The sequence below is a fragment of the Nesoenas mayeri genome (genome assembly GCF_963082525.1).
Source record: "Nesoenas mayeri genome assembly, chromosome: 18".
Taxonomy (NCBI): domain Eukaryota; kingdom Metazoa; phylum Chordata; class Aves; order Columbiformes; family Columbidae; genus Nesoenas; species Nesoenas mayeri.
The window spans coordinates 11,559,165-11,581,020 of record NC_137566.1 but is presented as its reverse complement, the minus strand read 5'-3'; the positions used below and the strand labels follow the sequence as shown (position 1 = coordinate 11,581,020).

General features: G+C 46.3%; 3 protein-coding genes across 6 annotated transcripts in view; 2 read left to right on the top strand and 1 right to left on the bottom strand.

The window, feature by feature from the left end:
• The window catches only part of RABGAP1 (RAB GTPase activating protein 1), a 54,367-nt gene extending 43,907 nt beyond the window's left edge, over positions 1–10,460 (bottom strand). For 2 of the 3 annotated variants that reach the window (XM_080356007.1, XM_080356009.1), the window contains exons 1-4: positions 9,751–10,447; positions 4,203–4,404; positions 327–558; positions 36–240 (exon numbers count right to left, since the gene is read on the bottom strand). In XM_080356007.1, coding sequence (XP_080212133.1) covers positions 36–240; positions 327–558; positions 4,203–4,352 — 587 coding nt within the window. In that variant the 5' untranslated portion in view covers positions 4,353–4,404; positions 9,751–10,447. Of the gene's footprint in view, positions 1–35; positions 241–326; positions 559–4,202; positions 4,405–9,750 lie in introns of all 3 variants that reach the window. The other variant, XM_080356008.1, reaches the window with a different exon arrangement.
• A 91-nt stretch (positions 10,461–10,551) lies between these two features.
• Positions 10,552–14,095, top strand: ZBTB26 (zinc finger and BTB domain containing 26; the record flags this gene model as incomplete). 2 transcript variants are annotated; one of them, XM_080356184.1, is made up of 3 exons in its annotated part: positions 10,553–10,591; positions 10,848–10,928; positions 11,711–14,095. In XM_080356184.1, the coding sequence occupies one exon, from the start codon at positions 11,721–11,723 to the stop codon at positions 13,035–13,037; it is 1,317 nt and encodes a 438-aa protein (XP_080212310.1). In that variant the 3' UTR covers positions 13,038–14,095. The 2 variants fall into 2 exon arrangements, with proteins under 2 accessions (XP_080212309.1, XP_080212310.1); XM_080356183.1 differs by having other exon boundaries at positions 10,552–10,928.
• Positions 14,096–17,380: 3,285 nt separating this feature from the next.
• ZBTB6 (zinc finger and BTB domain containing 6) lies at positions 17,381–21,299 on the top strand. Its single transcript, XM_080356144.1, has 2 exons — positions 17,381–18,982; positions 21,008–21,299. Exon 1 carries the CDS (start codon positions 17,598–17,600, stop codon positions 18,879–18,881), a length of 1,284 nt encoding a protein of 427 aa, XP_080212270.1. The 5' UTR covers positions 17,381–17,597; the 3' UTR covers positions 18,882–18,982; positions 21,008–21,299.
• The last annotated feature ends 557 nt before the right edge of the window (positions 21,300–21,856 follow it).

The window sequence follows — 21,856 nt, the reverse complement described above, 5'->3', positions numbered from 1 at the left end:
TAAAGTCAGAGAGTACATCTGAGCAATCTTCGTACCTCACTGTCCCCTCCGAGACATTAGGCACGGACAGAGTCACATCTAGAGAAATCTGGCACTGGCTCCGTAGGATGGACATCATCCGCAGAGCTTCCACCTCGCTGCGCGGAGCGTTCACCGAGGCGCAGCCCAAGTACGTGAGCTTGCTGAACACCACGCTGTCCTCATCCGTCACAGGCGTAAAAGGGCTCAAATCCTCACAGTCTAGGGTGAGACACAAAGCTGAATGTGAGAAGAAATATCAAGCTAGTTCATTATATACCACCAGACATTCCCCATCTTTTTCTAACCTCCCTGGGATGGTTTCACTGGCAAACTCATTTCTGGTTTCTGCAGTCCTGCCACCGACACTGGGTTAATGGTTGAAGATGCTGAAGCTTCAAGGACAACAGGTTCTTCCCCATCTCCATCAGTTGTAACTTCTCCATGGTCCCGCTCACTTGACTGATCCTCCATGGGTGGGTCCATCAGCACGTCTTCAAGCTCCCTCTGCAGCTGCTGTTCGCTTCCATTCCCCACAATCTACGAGCCACAAAGAGTTGGGACACAAAAAAGACTGTTCAAGCGGAAAAAGATGCCCCTCAGGCACAGGGTCATTCATACGGCTTTTTCTGTCAACCAAAGCAGCAGTTAACAGTTCAGCCTAGTGACAACCGTAAACACAAACTGCACCGTGCAAACGCTCATTGGGACGGGTATTAACATAAAATGCACATGAAAAATGTTCTATTCCATCAAGATTACAAGCCAGAAAAGTCTAATTATTCAAGAACCTCATAATCAAAATCTTAAGTATTTTAAAAGAAAGCCTTCAATCTCAGTCCAGACTACCCTCAGAAACTAATTCTAATAGACACAGCACATATACTTTTGGACTGGAATTGCTCTGCTGTTCTTATAGCCCTACCAGTCAAATGCAGCAAGCCAGCTGCCCAAGAGACGGGGCGTAAAATCCAAACTAGGACTAACTCTATGTCAACCAAAGTCTCTTATGCAACCATACAAATTCAGCACATGGTGGGAACAGTGCACCTTAAGGGGTAAACAAGCTCAGAACTTTGCTGCAACCCACAGAACCATGAGGCAGCGCGGCAGAGCGCAGCAGAACCACAGGCAAAAGGGAAGAGTGGACAAGATGTACCTAATGAAGCTTCATGAAGGTTTGCTTGAGGCAGAAGGAAGAAACCATTCAACCATGTTGTTATTTTCTCCATTTCTCACAAAACTGAAAACTGATTTTCCTTAACCTTTGAGTAGGATGTAGCCTCCTTCAAAACTTCCATGACAACAACATGGGGGATTTATGAGCACTGCAGTTTATTCCCTTCTCCTGTGGCAGGTGCTGCTGGGCTGTGCTGGGAGGGCTCGGTACAGCACGGACTTCAACAGCTCCCGTCCTGCAGCCGCTCCACAAGGATAAATGCAGCTCAGTCCCACTGGCAGTGGGCAAAAGCAGCCACAGAAACAACACTGGAAAGCAGAGAGCGCTAGCAAATTGTGTTTCTGGAAAACAATCACTGACAACCACTTTTTAAATTGTCTGAACAATGTTACTTCAGTATAGACAAAAAGCAAAACCACATTTATTAGTTATGACCAAGTGATTGTATTTGGAAGATACATTTATCTGTCTGGACTCGAGAAACAACAAAAATAAAAATGGGCTTTAATTCAGCTCACAGCACTATTACTTAAAACTATAGCATATCAACAGCTTTTAAATGGGAGCCTCAAGTTTGATGTAAGGACTTCACAGCTATCGCACTCAGCAAACACAGGCCTAAACTTGTGCCATCACCCTCGGGCTGCATTTGGCCCATGTACGATCCTCAAACTGCTTTTCTAAAGAAACGGAACACCAGAAAAAGACACCTGAACTTATTTTCTGCTTTTCTTAGTGGCCACATCGAAACCAACAGGTTTTGACATACACAAACAAATTAACTTCATGATAAATACCAAAGTAATTGATTCTCCCTGAAAAAACTAATCTCATTTGTTCCTGTGAAACACACAACCTCAGTTCTCATGTTGTAGTTTTAATATTAATTTTCCATATGCTGCTTAAACACTTTCAGATATCACTGTGACAGTACTTTTATTAAATGTTTGACAACCTCCACAACTCCGCTGACTCTGCACACACCGGGTTTGACAGCACAGTAAAGCTGGCTACTGAGCGACCAGTTACAAGCTGAAAATAAAAAGGTACCAAGAACAAAGCCATATTCTAGAGTGGTATCTTTCTTCTCTTGAAGAACTACAGCAAAAGGCAATTTCTGTCCCTACAAACAGCTGAAAAGTCTTCCCATCTCCTCTGTCAAAAGTTTTCACCCCTCTAAGCACATGAAGGAGGCCAACGGGAAGATGCCGCTATGGGGGAATTCACACTGCGCACGGATCGCTCATCTGGGGTTTAGTGTTTCCATGAATCACCCGATCGCAGCCAACAACCAAACAGCACAGGCTCTCCAACACCCAAATACTGAAAGGCTCAAGGTGGATCACTTTGTTCAAGGATTGTGCTCAGTCTTGGCACCAAATTCATAAAGCAGCTTATCTTTAAGACCTGCAAAGCCCTGTGCCATTCAGTGACACATCAGGGAACAGCACAACTTTATTTCCTGGTTGGTGATGATCAGGAGGCAGCAGTGCTAATGTTCTTCCTTCCTCATCAAGAGAGACAGCAGATCTGTACCAGCATTTCATTTGGAAGTAAACACACAAGGAAAACTTAAGAAGGACATGTCAGGAGTTGGCTGGAAATTTATTAAGCATATTCTTGTCTGAAATATTTGTGAGCTTTATGAAGATGACTTTATATACAAGTCTCTTCAATGTCTCTGATTGTACTAAAAAAGACACAGCATGTCACACAAGCGCTGCAGGACAGCCACAACAAGGCAAGCGCTACACCAGCAATACAACAGCGCCTGTGTGGAGCAAGGAGCGTTGCTGACTACAGTACTTCATGTTCCCAAACTCTCTGTGGGAGTTACGGGACAGAACGGAGAACCTGGCTGACGGTGCTGCCTGCTGGGGTCCCAAACGATGCACCACAACCTCCAGAGCTAATCACGCCCTCGGCCACGGGAGCATTCTCAAGGTGAGCACCACTGGGGAGACTATGCTCAATTCTGAAGCATTTATAGCTGCTGGCATTTGCAGCATCTAGAAAGACAAGTGTGTGGTTACAGCCTTTCAGTGGGTTTTACAGAGCACCAGGCTGATGGTTCAAGAAAACTGCAAGTTCTTTTAGGCTATCCTATGACGTGAAGTGACAATCTTCTGCGTTAGCAATACAATATAAGTGAATATTTTTGCCAGGTTAAGCAAAAGTAAGATCTTGAGACTCTTAAGTAACAGAATTAGCTTGAAGTCCTATGTTAAAGGAAACAGCCAGTATAACGGTATGTCCTGTCCAGGACTCATAGCAGTGCAAGAAGAACAAACAAAGCAGTTGGGAGGTAAAGTCAAGATGAGCAAAAGCATCAAGAAATGTCCAATAAAGTCTCTGTAACAACTGCTGCTAAGGAAGAGAGGAACGCTCAGGCCAATGGGCAGAACACGCGACTTCCCATCATCTTTAAAGACAGCATTTTGAAGACACGGATGTGACTGCAGAGTGACAAGGGGCTCTTTTCAGAACAGCACGTTTAAAAGTGAGAAGATGTCAACGCCCTTCCAATTCACACAAGCCTACCACATCAGCTTGCGTTCGCAGCTTCATGCCAAGTTGTTAGTTATAACTACACTTCTACATTTCTTAAAGAGAACATTTCGCATTGGGGAAAACTTTAATAGATATTTAAATTGACAGATATGGTCAAATCAAGTGTCTGTTAATATTGCTTTCTATCTGAAAGCTGTGATAAAATCACAGTCCCAAGTTCATGACAGTCAGTCTGTTTCAGCCCAAGCATTTCATGAAGGATTCTGCAAAGTGGGGAAAAAAACCCACAGGTAGTGATGGAGGCGGCTTATTCAAAACCTAATTATCACCCCTGACATCAGCAAAAGTAATGCAGAAATCACCGGCAAAATCGATTCTTGAATAAGTTCTCCCTTCCATCAAGTTTTCCACAATAAAGAAGTCCCTCTTTAAGCTCTCTATGGTTAGTTTGAATTAGAAGAATAGGGAACAAACTCAGGTTATCGATTCTTACCTTCAGTCCTGTTTTTTCATCATCACTACCATTATTTGTAGATGGTGTTTCATCCCCTTGCCTGGAAACCAAGACAAAATCTTCACTGTTAAGAGTGGATACCGAGTCTGAAGAGACACTGATTTTTCCAACAGAAGCCTTGTCATCCATGACTTAAAAAGGAAGTTCGATTCATGAATGAGATTAAATATGTTATAAACTCCTGAAAAACAAAAATCATAGAAATACTTATATAAAACTTCATGCTAAAATGCTCAAACGTTTCTTCTCAGAAGCTTGCTGACTAGTTATAAAAGTCACACATCTGACAGCATAACCAAGTTACCACTCCTGTTGGTGCACACTCGTGGCTTTTGTAGCTATCAGAGCTCACAGTACACTGCACTCCCATTCTTCTCCCCCAAAACAAGAGTTAGATCTAACTCTTGATATTTTGTAGTAAGGATGCTCTAAAACCTTGGGACATACAGCATTTTATGATTCTACACTGAATCCTCTGTACTGTAAGGAACAATAAAACAAAAGACTTCCAGGAAGCAGGAAGAACAGGGTAAGCTGGATCAGTACTGAGAATCGGAGCCAACAGAGGGTTTTAAAAAGCTGGAACTGGCACTGAGAGGCATTTGAAGAAAGGAACAAAAGGTGAAGTTCAGCTGCACACCTTGAACTCTACAGCAGATTCTCAGAATCTGTGGCTCAAAACAGACTGTGTGACAGAAATAGGCAAAAAACCCAAATATACCCTTATCACAACGCTCGGGTCTTTCCATACTCCCAAGCGGGACCAAACCCAAGTGCTGTTTGAGCCTCCAGCCCTGTCCCCACACGGGGAACCCGGCAGCCCCACGCACACTCATCGCATTCCTCGCCGAACCAAGAACAATGCACCCAAAATAGCAAAGCCTGCTTTTATTTCTATCAATGCCCTTCCCTCCGCAGCCTTCAACACGACCTGAAAATCTGCCAGGAGGACAACAAGTTTTTTTGCCTCTGGGTTATTTTTAACCTGATTACTTTCCCGACAAAGTCGCTTCATGGTCCTGAAACATGTTTCACTGGACGACTGGAGCAGCGCGTAAGAGCAGGAACAGATGTGGGTTGTTCACTGATAACAATGTACCTACGATTACTGTGTTTTGCTTTCAAAAGCATGTAAGGTATTTAGATATCATTTTCAAATACACTTTAAGATCCATTGGCATTCAATGAGAATTACTGGCTGAGAATTTGAGACACTTTGAAAAGTTTTACCCACTGTATGCATCTATCTGGTATTACTCACAGGTACCGTAAAGGCAGCGCAGAGATCTCCTTTTTAAAGATGCTTTTGCTTAAAGAATTCATATTAGAACATTTCTATAGAAGTTCCTTATTGCACTTTCTACATAATACACATATCATCTTAAAATAACTATATCAAATATATATCGAAACACAGACTAAATCCAGGCTTCAAACACTTTATCTTTTACTGTTTCATTCAAACAGTGCAAACTCATCTGCCACACTAAGACAGTATGAGTGGAAGAGCAGGCTTTGATCACCAGCAGCTGTAAAGATCGTCAAGTCAAGGATCCAATTTAGCAATTTATTTTGGTATAGTGCGTCTGTCTTGAAGTGCTAATTTCACCTATTCCCAAAGGCTTTCAGTCTGACACCTTTCACCAATATTAACCCAAATCAAAGAAGAAGTATGCTGTGCTTTTGCCTACTCCTGATTTTAGTAGCGTGGTGTAAACGGCCAGCGCACGGATCCTGGGGCACAGCTGGCTCAGCCAAACACCGCCACGGTTTCACAACACAGAATTGCAACAGCAGAAGGTCCCAATTAGCCCAACTTTGCCAACCCCACATTGAGCAAAAGTCTTACTGAAGTTACACAAGATAGGAGAGCACAGGAAAGGGGACCATGTAGTAGACTACGGTAAGCAACTTTTATTAGTGATACACCAGCAAGCAAGGCTCAATTAGCCAACCATGCTGGAATCAGCCACTGAGGTTGATTAGATTAACGCACAAATAGTCGAGGTGCAAAAGCAGAGTCTTCAAATACTAAAAATGCTAAGGTATTGTCTGAAGTTAATGAAAATTTCCACATCCCCATACTTTGTTTCACACGCCTTTAATTTCCTGTTCCTTGCCAACATTTTGTTCCATGCAGATGGATCATTGTACCCGAATCGGAAAACACACGATGGCAGAACCAACACCAGAGAGCCCATGAGCTCACTGAAACACGGGCCAGCCCAGAAGGGCACAAACACACCAGGGACCAGCCGAGCAATTGAGTGAGGCTGGTTTACGACTCCTCTGTCACCAAAACGCAACAACAACCAAGAGTGGTGGCTGATCTTCAGTATCACCTGCAGCCTGGGGAAGAACCAACACCGTCTGTTCCCACAGTTTGGAGCAGAAGGAGAAAAGACCCGGCCAAAGGCAAACCTCGAGTTTTAATGTTTCTCACAAGAAGGTGTCTTTACACACCTACAGGAGACGGAGTGACAAGGTAAAACACATACTAAGAGGCAAATGTTTATTAGCATCTTTCTTTGCTCGCCTGTGTAATTAAATGGGTATCCTGGCCTCTCCTCACACAAAAGACCATTGGAAAAAGCTGCAAAATGAGAAAGGCAACACAGCTGGCTCTTGAGTCACTGTTCTCAGTTTTATTTAAAATTGTAATTCTCCATGCAACTCACTGTGACTCTGCTTGCTACTGTTACACACGCTGCAATGCCAGTCCAAAATCAAACTCTCTTTTTTAAAAATGTTCTCTTTTTTTATCTTTAAAGCAATCAAACAACAGTAGCAACCTGCCTTCCTCTCCCTACTCAATATAGTGTGCAGAGGAACAGAAAGGCACCACTCACCCTGCTAAGATCTGAAACAACTGGAAAACAAACCTATCATTAAAATTAGCAACATTGGTTGACAAAACGTTTCTGCTTCCCTATCCTCTCCCAAGTATTCGGCACCTGACCCACAACTTGTGATCAAAATTTTCTTTTTAAGTACTGCTTAAAGCAAGCAGTATATTATAAAAAGGAAACCAGAAACCCTTCCATTTTACACTACTATAAGAGAATGAGGCTTGAATGCCACCTTGAGACACACACAAGAGGTGAGGCAAGGCCCTCAGAACCACGGCTGGGCTCACGCCGTTCCCAAGGGATGCCAATTTCCCCGTGTTTAGAACATCCACAGCCACACTAAAAGCCAGAGGGTGAGCAGAAACATCAACGTTTCAGCTGCAACCTTCTTGGACTGTTTAAAACAGCAGTTACCTTTAAGTCAACAGCAGATGTAGCACCCTTAGCACTGAATTTAGAGGGGAAAACAATTAAAAATATACTTAAGTTTTGGGTTTTCATGGCAGAAAAGAGCAAGCATGAGAACGGGTATGCAAACTAGAGAGGAAAGGAGATTTTCTCCCCACTCATATCTTTTTCAGCTGCAGTTCCTATAGGAATTCCAGTTATCACCATTATCACCTTAGTGCGAGTGAAAAGTGGAATTTGTAGCAGAGTTCAGAAGCTTTACAATGTACTTTGCAAAGCCGATTTATGTCAAATAAGCCAGCACTATTGAGAGTCTTTGACATCCACGATGTTTTTACCTTCACAACTGAAGCAGTGCACATTCATTGTTTTACAAACACAGAGCGAATCCCGAAACAAAGCCTGGAAAAGGCTACAGCACGGTGTCGTCATTACAGGTGGTCAGGCAGGTCTTTCAGTCTGAGTAGCATGGGAAACACAAGAGCAGAAGTGGCACTGCACTGACAGACACGTGGGAAAGGAGCTGTGGTTTCACTCTTTCTGAGCACATACACACCGCCTGTATTTTATTGCGGCTTTTGGAAAAACAACATACAAGAAAGATCAACCCCTAGCAACCTTTTTCTTCTCACATATCACATGGTTAGTCTGCAAAACCGTATGTTTGATCTTTATCCACCTTCTCTGTGCAAAACACATTCTCAAAAGCACCGAGAAGTATTTTATGCTCAGAATGAAGCAAGAAAGCCAGGGGAATACCACACGTGAAAATAAAGACTTAGGATGACTGAAGAGAGTAACTAATAAAACATAGCAACTGCAATACTAACTTTTCTGTTTGTTTTAAAACGCACTGACAGTCACAGATGTTCCCACCAAACTCAAGAACCAGACAGAGAAAATATATCATTATTTGGAGATAACGCTGCCGTGAATTTCAGCCTCATCCTCTTCCCGAGAGCTGAGAAGCACAGATTTCAGGAAGCTGAGTGAATCATTAGCCATTGTATGCAAAACTGGGGATCAGGCAAAACACACGAGTTAAGCTAATGCAATCTTTGTTAACAATCCTTAACAGATTCACAGTTATTGCCAACATAATTGTGCTTACAATCTTAATTTGAACCATCTGCTTAGGAGACAAAACTCTAATTTTAGGCTCTTGTAATAAGCAAATTCTCCAACCCCAGAAATATGCAGCAGTTCCTGGGAAACCGTGGCTTATAAAAGAAACGCTGACACTGCCTTAGCTGGCCCATCGCAAGAATGTTGCTGGAATGAATTAACTATGAACGGGCGGTTCATCCGCGCGCGGCGGCTGATGCTCCATCAGCATCAGGTGCACCCATGTGCTGCCTGCGCAGGGAGCGGGACCCGGCGGACCCGGCGCAGCGACCCAGAGCCCAGCAAACCCTGGGGAGGACGCTCTGCCTGCTCCTGGAGCTCCTCTCTCATCAGCATGCAAACAGACAGAGTTACGCCTACCAGACAAACACAGCACTTCAAAAATATGCCGTGAAAGAACTGAATAAAGGAGAGTTACGCTCAGTGCGCGCTACCAAAAGCTGCCTGCGCTAGGACCCGGAAAGCGAAAGGAAACTCCTCTGCCAAGCTCCATTTGCTAATTTGTTTACTGTGTCCACAAAACTAAGTTTGCTCAGGTCCTTGACCTTTTAACGTTGAGTAGAGGCCTTTAAAAAGAATACAGCGTTTCTGTAATTTCATCAACAAAGGGGAAGTCTATGCAACTACATATTTTCTAATAAAATAGCCAAAAACCTCAGAAATCCCATCAAGTTGTGCTTTAACAAAACCTCTAAGTAGAATAAAACTGGGAATGTAGATCAAGCTGTATCTGTGTAACAAAGCGGGTAAGCGGTATTTGATCTCCAACTTGTATTTAAGAAATAAATGTAATATTTTTCCCTCTCTCCAAACCCCTCCTGAGTATTTTTTCTTCTTTTCCTGGTCTCCCCCAAAATCCCTTGAACAGGCAAAACTAAACAGACAAAAACCACAAAATCTACCTCTACCAGTTCGATTTTCACTTAATTTTTGCTGATGCATGTTTTTAAACCAGCTTGGTAGAGTCTGTTTGTTTCTACTTCATTCTCACCCCTGACACAACCTAGGAGATGTCTTAAGTGAAACGAACGTGCCGATACCAACAGGATGGAAAAAGGAAACAAGACAAACACGGAGGTTCCGGTACATAACAGATACACATACAGGTGTCTGGACCCCATCAAGTGCCACATTTTAGGATTCACCTGGAAGCAACAGGCAACAACAGACACGGCCCGGCCAGGGAGAGAATCCCCGTCAGTCCCGCAGGAGCCCAGCGCAGGACGGGACGGCCCCACCGCGGCTCCGGTTCGCGCTCAGGGAGTCCTGGGGACACCGGTGGGTTCGAGGCTGGAAGCACCGGAGAAGCGAGGGGGTCCTCCGGCCCCCCACCCCGAGCCGGGGCAGCTGCGAGGCCGGGCCCAGCCCGGCGCCCCCGACCTGTCCCGGGACTCAGCCCAGAGACCCAGCAGCGCCCAGCCCTGCGCGAGCCGGGGCGGCGCCGCTCCCGCCGCCTCCCGCACCTGCTGCCGGGCGGCTCCGCGCCGAGGCCGCGGCCCCCGCCGGGTGGAAGGGACAGAGGGCGGGAGGGGACAGCACCGGGAGGGCGACACGGCGCAGGGAGCGGGGCAGGGCGGCGCCGGGAGCGGGGCGCGGGAGCGCCCCCAGCTCCCGCACGGCCGTGGCCGGTCAGGGGCGGGGAGCGACGGCGGCGCCCCGGTGCGGCGGCGGGGCAGCGCCCGCACGCACCTCGCGGGCACCGCGGGAGCGGGCCGGGGCCGCCGGGCGGCGGCAGGACAGGGGCGGCCCGAGGGCGGAGGGACGGGGCGGACGAGACCCCGCCGGCAGCGCGAGCCCCACCTACCCCGGCCGCCGCCGCCGCCTCCCGGTGCCGGGCCTGGGCCGCCGCTCCGCGCACCACGTGACCGCGCGGAGGGGGCGGGCGCCCCGCCAGGCGCTTCCGGGTGCGGGGCGGAGGGCGCGCGAGCGCTTCCGGCGGCCGAACAATGCGGTTCCGAGTCGCCGTGCTGGGCTGCGGCGGCGGCTGTAGGTCCCGGCGGGCTGGCGGGGCGAGGGCGGCGGCCCCGGAGCGGGGGCCGGAACGGGCCGCGGCTCCCGCGCTCCCCGCCGCCGCCGCCTGTGCCGCGGGCCGGGTTCGGCGGGCGGCTCGGCCCGGCCGGGGACGCGGCGGGTCGCGGGGCCGCCCCGGGGGCGCGGCTGGCGGCCGGGCTCGGCCTGGCGCTGGGGCGGCGCGGCCCCAGGCCCGGGCGGCGGCTCACGGCGGCTCTCCTCCCCTCTCTAGGTCCGTAGCCGGAAGCCGCGGCGGGCGCTGCGGTGGGAGCGGCCGCGGGTGCCAGCGGGGGGACGCGGCCCGGCGCTACAGGTACCTGTCCCTTTCCTCCCGGCCCGCGGAAAGAGCTTCGCGTTCGGGCGGCGGTTTGAGAAGCTGCACGGGCTCCCGGCCGAGCTGTCCCGGAACAGCGGGAAGAGCGCGTTCCGGAGCCGGCGGCGATCCGCGGCCGGTAGAAGCCGAGGAGGCACCTGCTCCCAGCGGGCGGTGCTGCCGGGGAGCCGGGCAGGGTCCCGACCAACCCGGGGTTAGGCTTGGTCTGCCCCCCCGGGAGGAGGGTTTGGCCTTCATTTGATGTTTGTTTATTTCTTGGAGAGCAGTAGCAGTGGGAACTGAATGTGTGTCGAGGCAAGTCACTTCTTTTGCATTTTCAGTTTCTCTTGATGTGACTCTTCTAATTGCCTGAGGAAGTGGCTGGAACAGTCGTGCGCTGTCAGCAGCGTAGTACAGCGTTACCTTGGCACGGGCACTGTCACCGCATTTGTATTGTAGTGTCCCAATGGCGTGGACAAAACAGGCTCACAAGTAGCCTTCCAAGAGAAAACATAAAGAAATAGTTCTGTAATGCCTGAAATTCTTTGAAGACATTTCACGATGATCTGTTGCTACCGTTTATATTTGCTAAAGACTATTGCCTCATAAAATTAAACTTTTTGCCGTAGAAACGGGGATGGGTATGAGCCTGGCTGTTCTGCTTTCTGTAGGTTCAGCAGAACCAGTTGTGCTGCGGAATGGTGGTGTCAGTGTTTCTGAACTTTCCGTGGTCCTTTGTTTCTGAAGGCGTCTGAAATCCTTTTCTTGCTGCTTTTTCTTAGGTGTGCCAAAATGTCAGAAAGATCAGATATTCTTCACTTCAAGTTTGACAATTATGGAGATTCAATGTTACAGAAAATGAACAAACTGAGGGAAGAAAACAAATTCTGTGATGTTGTGGTCCATATAGACGACATTGAAGTTCATGGGCATAAAATTGTCTTTGCTGCTGGCTCTCCCTTTTTAAGAGATCAGTTCTTACTAAATGACTCCAGAGATGTGAAAATCTCCATCCTGCAGAGTTCAGAAGTGGGGAGGCAGCTGCTTCTGTCCTGCTACAGTGGCGTTCTGGAGTTTCCTGAAATGGAACTGGTGAACTACCTGACGGCCGCAAGCTTTCTGCAGATGAGCCACATTGTCGAACGATGTACACAGGCCCTCTGGAAATTTATAAAACCAAAGCAGCCGTTGGAGAGCAAGGAGTGTGAACAGCAGAGTGACTCCTCTGAGCTGAAGGAACATCAAGGAGATGACGACTCTCTGCAGCAAGATTCACCTTGTATCCAGCCTTCAGAAGACAGCATGGACATGGAGGACAGCGATATTCAGATCATCAAGGTGGAGTCCATTGGGGAGGTAACAGAAGTCAGGAATAAGAAGGATCAGAACCAGTTTATTTCTCCTGAACAAACTGCGCTGCATTCCTCAGAGCCTCAACACTTTCTTATCAACTCCACTGTTGAAAACAGAGCAAGTGAAATAGAGCAAAACCACCTCCACAATTACGCTCTTTCCTATGCTGGCAGCGATAACATCATTCTGGCTTCTAAAGATATGTTTGGGCCTAACAACCGTGGTATAGACAAAGGTCTCCAGTGGCATCATCAGTGTCCAAAGTGCACAAGAGTATTTCGGCATCTGGAAAACTACGCTAATCACTTAAAGATGCATAAACTGTTTATGTGTCTGCTCTGTGGCAAGACGTTCACTCAGAAAGGCAATCTCCACCGGCACATGAGAGTGCACGCAGGCATCAAACCGTTCCAGTGTAAGATCTGTGGGAAAACGTTCTCTCAGAAATGTTCCTTACAGGACCATCTCAACCTGCACAGCGGGGACAAACCCCATAAGTGTAACTACTGTGACATGGTCTTTGCGCATAAACCCGTTCTGAGGAAACATCTTAAACAGCTACATGGTAAAAACAGCTTTGACAATGCCAATGAAAGAAACGTTCAAGACATAACAGTGGACTTCGATTCATTCACATGTAGCACTGCTACAGACAGTAAGGTCTGTCAGCAAGCTGATGCAAGCCAGGTGCTGGATGCAGGGAAGCTGCCTCAGGCTGTGCTCAGTTTAAGAAATGATAGTACCTGCGTCAATTAAGCAATTAGAAGCAGCCCTTTGAAGGGATCGTGACTGAGGGGAGCAAACAGTTGGTTTGGGCTCTTACCTAAACTAGTGGTATGCCCTGAAAGGCTACGGATGGATGGCAGGTTGGATTGCAAAACCGGGCAGGTCTTCAGCCGTCATTCTTAGTCTTACTTGATATTTTGTGTGAACAGCAATCTTCCTTCAGGTTTCTGTCTGTGTCTCTACTGTGGATTACGGGGTTAATTGTTTCATTTCTCTCTGATTAGGAGACTCAAGACTAACACGTTTTGAAAGGCTCTTGCTCTGCGCTGCAAGTAAAACCATCTGCTGTACAGTTAGAGGGCTCTGCCTGGGCAGATGGAGGAAAGAGCAAAGCGGACAAGTCTGTGAAATAACCCTTTTTTTGTTTTAAGCACTGGATAACTGAAAGCACTCCATGTAGTTACATTTAAACTTACCTCTTAAAATTATTTTTCTCTGATCTTACCCGTAGACACCTACAGTTGAAATGAAGTATTTTTATTTGTCGCCTTTTTGCCCTTTCTAAACTATTTCAAGAAACTTCTGCTGCCAGTCAATGCTATCTTAAAAGCTCTCAGGGTTTTTAACCTCAACATGCATTATAAAAAGATAAAACCCTAAATGATTTGGCAGGGTTAGCTGATCATTGCATAGAACTGTTCAAAATGAGAATAAATTTCAGTTCTGGAATGTGAGAAGCCGGTGCCTGGAGTGCAAGTATGACCTGTTTCTTATGCTGTCATACGTAGGATTTTTAAAGGGCACATACCAGTGTGTGTAGTGAGACAAGCTAAACACTTCAAAACTAAAAATTATCATCCATCTTCCATAAATTTTGCATCACATAAGCCACAACAGTTGTTGGTTTGTGAGCAAAGCTGGAGTGGAGAAATACTGCTTTCTGACACTGTGAAAAGAATCTGATTTAAAAGCTGCAATATAAACCAACTCCACGCTTTTCCTTCCCACCCGCCCTTAGTTCTCCTGTATCTCTCCTTGATCACTAATAAGGGCCACATGTCAGTTAACTTGAAAAAAAGAAACAAAAATACCCACCATAAGAACATTAACAACATAAAGTTTTTTGAATTCTTAGACATTCAAAGAACATTTTTTTTAAGTGACATGCATAGTTCATGACCTTTAGTGTTTTACAGAGCCTAGGATGAGGTATAGGTAGCACAATTTCCTTAGGTTAATATATCAGCTATAGACTGTACTCAGCAATACCTCTTGTATACCGCCTTAAACATCAAATGTAGCGGGAATGGCTTGTTAATTGGGATTCTGCGATTATACTGTATTGCTTCTCAAAAGTGCCGTGGAATTATCCGCATCCCAATCAGGCTGAAAGAAACTAATTTATCTGAGGAACACCATTCCCAGTAGAACAGCACTCGTATTACATTGAAGTGTAGCATAAACTAATAATCAAATGGCTGATCCTATGTAGAGAACTGCTGTTCGTATTTGGAGTAAGTATTTCTTCCAGTGCAGCTCTTTTCCACAAGGTTTGCCGTGAGGCTGAGATTATGCTTCCTACTTACAAGTAGTCCTGTTTGTGTGTTTGAATGAGGGGCAGGGGTGAAAGGCTGCTATTGTATGGTTAAAAATGCTAAACAGGTATGACCAAAGGTGTGTTAGAGCAAAAAATGGTTTGTATGTAATTATCAAAAGTTGGTCTTGATATTCAGATACGTGTGTGTAGAAGCCAGGATTTCCGTATGCAGACATTACACTGATGGACGTTAAAAAGCATTAATGTTGCAGAACGTTTTCAGAAATCCACGTAGTTTCAAGTAGAAAAGCAAGGTGATTCTGTGAATCAGTTCTTGCAATTGAGTTCTTAAACTACTGTACTTGACTGTTACATGAACTATTACATGGACAGCTATGAAGCAATGGAAATGAAGTCAGGGCATTACGTTTTTCAAGTTGTAGCAAACATATTTAGGCCTAAAATATAAGCAAATGTATTTAGGCCTAAAATCTAACTATTTGGAACTTATTAAAATTATTGTTCAGGTTCCTGGGACAGACAATAGGTTTGTATGGGAAGAAAAACTGTTTTTCCTCTTAAAGCAACCTGCTTTTAGAATTGTTCTGAGCTAAACCAGACTGTGATGGTTGCATCTGACACTTGTGTTTTGTCTTCAGGCAGAATCTTCTGTATTATTCAAACATTTTGATAATATATTATTCACTATATGGAAATAAGTTATAGCACTAACATAAAAATGAAGATAGACATGGAGAATAAGAGCTTGCAGAGCCAGGTCAACATGCTGTAAGAGACTAGTGAACAGTCTAACCAGATATGCATATGGACACAATAAAGAAAATGGTCTTCTGCCAGAAAAAGGAATAAAACTGTACAAATGGTAGAAAAAGCGGCAGCAAAATGGACAGTGTTGAGAGCTTTTTCTATCTGGGAAGTTTTTTGTGTGGAATTATGAAGTTGTAATGTTACTGCAAGGAGAATACAGCTTGATGAAGTAGCCATGGGTGACCTGAAGCTGGTATGAAGAGACAAAGGTTTACCTAAAAAATTGTTTGGTCAAGATATATAGGTGCTCAGTCCACCCTCTGCTGTGGTGGTGTCGACGTCCGAGAAGGCCGAGACTGCTGGCTGTTCAGTTCAAAGGCTGCTTGTGGTCATTCGGTGAGACCACAGCAGAAATAAATAGGAAAATGCAGAAAGGTACAAGACTGCTTCTCCAATGAAAATGGACGCATCTGTGGGATGAAAAGTGACTTCTTGCTAATGTCTGTGCTTTGGGCCTGGCAAAAGGGTGCAGACCAAGAGATGTACTCAGGAGATGGCTACGTGACTCCAGAACACTGGAGGTCTAGGAGGGCAATGTACAGATGGCAAGGTGCAAAGTGCACTGGTGGTAGAGTTCATCTGACATTTGCCCCTATATGGAACAGACAAGTGAAGAGCATAGATGAGGCATTAGAAAAGAAAAGCCTGGCTAATGCTGCTTCTCGGAATTACAGGTTAAAACGGAGTGAGAATTATTATAGATGGAATATACAGAGGCAGCTCGATTATTGAATAAGATGAACTTAATTGTCCATGTATGTACAATGTTTTCATTTCAATGTTCCGATTAGTGAAAGACTAGACCCATTGGTTGTTGCTACTGATGCCGCGTATTCAGACGAGGACTACAGCAGTTGTCATAATCTGTGTGTTCATGTGTAGAATACTATTTGCTGGTAAGTGGATAGTCTCACAATGTGCTGTACAACTTCCTGCATATCCTAAAAATAACTGAAGTCTATTACAAAAATATTTTAATAGCTCCTTGAATATATTAGGATTTTTTTTATGTTGGCATTTTATTTATTTTTTTTATATATAGAAGCAAATGTTAGAGCTCTTAGGTTTCCCAGAGGTTGAGGCTCACTGCTTTTCTGAGTGGTGGCAGCTTGTGTAGCATGTGCTCCTTCAGCGGATGGTGCAGCTGCACAGCCTCCTGTGTAGATCAGGGATGAGGCTTTCCTTAATTTATTTTTCTTTTAGAAGACATATTTTGCAGGTTAGTAACTGATAAAATTGAAGTGTCAGTCTTGTTCTCCACTAGCTTTTTGGCAAAACTTAGATAGCTGCCACTGAACTTTTGTTGAAACAATTTCAAAATTGTGTGGGGCTGATTTTGGTTCTGGAGTCATTGGGAGGAGTAAAAGCGAGGAGGGAGAATCGAAATGTGGTACATACTGAAACTGTTGAATTCTGAAGTCATGTTAAATGTTGATTTTTCGTAAAGGGGGGGGAAATAGTCGGCCCTCCTGACTTGATAAGGGTTGAGAAGGCAGAATGGACGTTTTTCCTTGGAGATTGTATAACCGACGGACTGAGCATTAGCTACCTCTTCAGTGACTGGGCAAAACTCTGATCCTACGTGTTGTAACCAAAGCAGGCGGGTCGGTGGCTGGCGGAGCAGCTTCCTCCCGGGGCCGGGGCCGAGCCAGCTGCCCGGCCCGGCGCTGCGCCGCCCCCTCAGCCTGTTCTCGCTGGCGGGGCGAGGAGCAGCCCCGGGGCAGCTCCTCTCCGAGATGCCTTACGGGGCCGGCGGCTCGGGGCGTCCCGGGCCGATACGTTGCTACCTCTACCGGACGTTTGGCGAGGCGCGCCCCGGTGTCGGTGCGGTGCGGCGGTCCCGGCGGCAGCCGCTGTAGCAGTGCCAAGTCTTACAATAAACGTGCTGCTAACTCTGTGTCCCGCCGCCTCTCATTGCCCGCCGCGGGAACGGCGCCGCCGGAGGGGGCGGGCGGCCGGTGCCGGAAGGGGCGGGGGAAGCGCTTCCGGGGCGCTGCGGCACGGGGGAGCGCGGCGGAGCGGAGACCGGCCGGGCCGCGGCCGGTGAGTGCGGCGGAGCGCGGGAGCGGCGGGCGGCTCCGCGGAGCCCGGCAGCCGCCGCGGGGCAGCGAGGCTTGGGCGGGCCCTGCCGGCGGGGCGGGCTGCGCTGCGCTGCGCTGCGCTGTGCTGCGCTGCGCTCGGCGGGACTCTCCGGCGGGGCCGGTGCTCCCCGCGGGCCGGGCGCCATGGCCGCGGACTCGGAGGTGCTGCACTTCCAGTTCGAGCAGCAGGGCGATGCGGTGCTGCAGAAGATGAACCTCCTGCGGCAGCAGAACCTCTTCTGCGACGTCTCCATTTACATCAACGACACGGAGTTCCAGGGGCACAAGGTGATCTTCGCCGCCTGCTCCACCTTCATGCGGGATCAGTTTCTGCTCAACCAGTCGCGGCAGGTGCGGATCACCATCCTGCAGAGCGCCGAGGTGGGCAGGAAGCTGCTGCTCTCCTGCTACACCGGGGCTCTGGAAGTCAAAAAGAAGGAGCTGCTGAAGTACCTGACCGCCGCCAGCTACCTGCAGATGGTTCACATCGTGGAGAAGTGTACCGAGGCTTTGTCGAAATACCTGGAGACCGATGCTTCCGTGGAGAGCGGTGACCAGGCTGCGGAGGGGTGTCATTCCTCGGATGCTGAACTGAGAAACAGGGATGAGCTTTTAGAGAAAGACTGTGAAATAATTGAGATCTCTGAAGACAGCCCAGCGACTGTAGAATACCCTGTGAAACAGGAGAATGGGGACATCTCACGGCCCGCAGCGCAGAGCTTGATCTCAGAAAGAAAGGACGCAAAAACCCCAGAAATATCAACGGTTGAAATCGGATACAAGGATGATGAAATCTGTATCTTCAGAATGGATTCTATGAGCGTAGCAAATGTGGAAAACGATCATTTTCCTCAGCCTTGCACATCCTCTAAAACCAACTTATATTTTCCAGAAACTCAGCATTCCTTGATAAATTCGACAGTTGAAAGCAGAAATACAGAAATGTCAGGAAATCACTTCCAGGCTTTTGTCAGTGACAATGCAGAAGGAACTTCTAGTCTGGTGAATGGGCTCCAGAGCCTGGAGGATTCTGGCAATTCGTGGCGGCACCAGTGTCCGAAGTGTCCGAGGGGATTTCTGCATCTTGAGAACTATCTCAGACATCTGAAAATGCACAAACTCTTCTTGTGTTTGCAGTGTGGCAAAACATTTACGCAAAAAAAGAATCTCAACAGACATATCCGGGGTCACATGGGCATCCGGCCCTTCCAGTGCATGGTGTGCTTGAAGACCTTCACTGCCAAGAGTACCCTCCAGGATCACCTGAACATCCACAGCGGCGACAGGCCCTACAAGTGCCACTGTTGTGACATGGACTTTAAACACAAGTCTGCTCTTAAAAAGCATTTAACTTCAGTTCATGGAAGGAGTAGCAGCGAAAAACCAAACCTGAACACTATTACGAAAGTTAAAATAGACTATGATTAACAGAAGGGTATTGTGGAGCCAGGCTCCACAAAAAGCTCCTGCCTAGTGACATCCTAGATACAGATCCCCACATAATGGAGAGAAGCACAATTATGTGACTGGTGAGCAGAGAGCCTTGCGAGAAGCAGACTTGCCTTTTGCATTAAGATTGCTATTTTAAGTGCGAAAAAGGTGTTTAGTAGTTGAAAGTAAACTGCAAAATATTGGAAACGATTTCACGCTTCCGTTATTCTGGACGCATTCTGATTTCCTCCCCCAGTTATATTTTATGCTCCCCTGTTTCAAGGGCAGGCGCTGCTGATTTTCAAACTGTCAGTGATATTGCAATAAGCTGAAGCCTGAGCCGTGATGTTCCTGATGTAGAATGGTTAAGGAAAGGCGATGTTTGTGTTTATTCAGCAAGTGAGTTATTCCCACCCAGTTCATGTACCATTTCTGGTGAAATCACCTCCTTACTTGCCCAGACTTTGCTAATCTTTCAGCAGAAAGAAGGCATGTTTTCATAAGCAAGTCTGTGATATTTAAGAAAGACCGCACAAGCAAACAAAAACTAGTCAAGGAAGCTTTCAAATTGCCTCTTGCCAATAGATAATTGGTAACAGAAACAGGATTGTCTTGCGGTTCATTTTTAACTGGATAGTCTCATTAGAACCACTTGCTTTCAGTTTTATGAATGAGTGCTGATTTTTTCTAAACTCTGTTCTTCTAATTTTTTTCCGTCATCCCAGTGTTTAGTGACTAATTCCAGTTCAGTTAGTCCTGTTTGTTGAGTTGTAACATTTGCCTTCATTTTTTACAAATCCTAGACATGTACACTGATGTGAAACATTAAGCTGTGTGCTGTTATATAATAGCAGTTTCTACGTTAATTTTGAAAAATAATCCTTTATATCTTATTAGGAATGGCTTAGACATAGAGGTTTTCTCATACTCTAATTCTGTGATACAGTAAACCCGTAACTAGGTGTGTTTGGATAGATGTGTTTGTACTTTGTCAAAGGTCATTTCAGTTTCATTGCAAGCATTGGAAGCCCCATAATGCAGAATCTTTATCCTGTACCTGTCTTTGACTGGAATGTGTTTCTTCTACTTAATGTGATATGAATAAAGAGTCAATGCAGTTGTTAATATGAGGTAATGGTACTTACATTAGATGCTGTCTAGTTAGCAAAAAGCAGTAGTTGTTGCTTGTGCCTATACCATGAGGGTACGCTTTCCTCCAGGTTTCAGAAGTGCTGTTATAAAGGTCTTAGGAGTCCCGAAGTCTGGCCCGTATGCTCCATCATCTGGCTGTTTTAAAATCCAAGACAATAGTTGTTAATGTCATTTAACAGTTTGCATTTCCTTTCCTTCCCTGTGTGAGTACACCAGCCATTGTTTGGGGGTTTATTTATCAGCTACGGGAGGGGTTAGGTGGATACAACATCTACGGTGCAGGTCCCTGTTCTTATCTGTAATGTACATGGGCAGCTGTGCCAGCTTTATAACTGTCTTCATCTGTGGAAAAATTTAGTTGAAGAGGTTTTAAAACTTGTTACATGAGTGTTTTTTTAAATTGTCATGATAATTACTATAGTTGAAAGGTTTGTGAGTCAGGTATGGTACAACTGCCTGACATTTTGCAAAAAAAATGTGTTTTATAGCACTGTCTTCTGTTTGCATTCATTAGTCTGTCACTGTTTACAGCCTTTGTGATTTGTACAGTTTGCTTGTTTTTCACATAATACCATTAATTTTGGTTCTTCATTGCATAAAGTTAAGGGTCTGATTTTCAAAAGCATGCTAATACCTGCACTTGCCCTTCCTGTATTTACAGATGTTAACTTGGGTATATGTACAGGTTTGTATGTAGCTTTTCATGTGTGTCTACAGACCATCTTAGTTACTTAAAATAAACTCCTTCATCCCTTGAAGAAATTATAAAACAAGGAAAAAGTTTAACTCCCTCTCCTCATCCTTTTTACACTGGGCTGCTATTACTATAGTTCAGTAAATAAATATATTGTGCATTTATGGGACAGATTTGGTTCAACTGTGCCTATATTGCTTCAGTTAGTATACATTTTTGGCAGGCATATGATTATTATTGATAACACTTCAAAAGATCATTCTTTGGTTTTTGCCAGCCTGACTTTCCCAGGTGTGTGCACGGGTATTTCCTGTGCATCGAAGGAGAAGCAGAGGCTGATCTCTTCAAGTCCGTCTTCTGTGGGAGCAGGACTGCGTGTTCTTTCGGTCTGTTGTTGTATCGCATGTAAACACAAGAGGGAATTGCGTTGTGTGACGGGCCAGCAGCACGTTCTGTTCAGTGCCTGGAATGTCTTGGTAAGCTTTGTGAACAAAACCTGATTAAAGGTGTTTCTTCTGCCCTTTCCACACATGTAACCACTTGTCCTGTCATAACGCAATAAACGAAATGCAAACAAGACATTGTTTCAGAAATACATATACGTTCTTCTAATCACAGTTAAATAATTCTGTGCATACCTCAGAACTTATTCTTTTGGCTATGGCGAGTAAAGAAGATACTGCAAAAAATATATGGCAGTCATTTAGTAACGTGTTTTTTTGTCCTTGAGAAGCGTTTGGCAGCAGCACCCGCTCGCTCCATGAATGCTTTCTCCTCAGAATCAAAACTCTACAGGCCTTGATTAAAATACCTGCTGGGGTCTTTGTGAGCGAGCAGAGGAACGAGGCGCGGCTCCGACCCCCTCATCCTTCTGAGCGCTAGTAATAACCAAGTTACTAATTACAGTTTAAAAAGGAAAGTAAATCACCGACACCCGCAGCGGAGCCGCGCCGCTGCAGGCCGAGGAGCCGCTGGGCGGGCCGCCAGGGGGCGCTGGCGGAGGGTCACGTGGGCCGGCGCGTCTGCGCCGCCGTCTCGGTGATAGCGCCCCAGCGCCCGCTCCCACAACGCCCCGCGCCGCCCCGCCCATCGCCGCGGTCACGTGCGGGGCGGCGGCGGGCGCGGC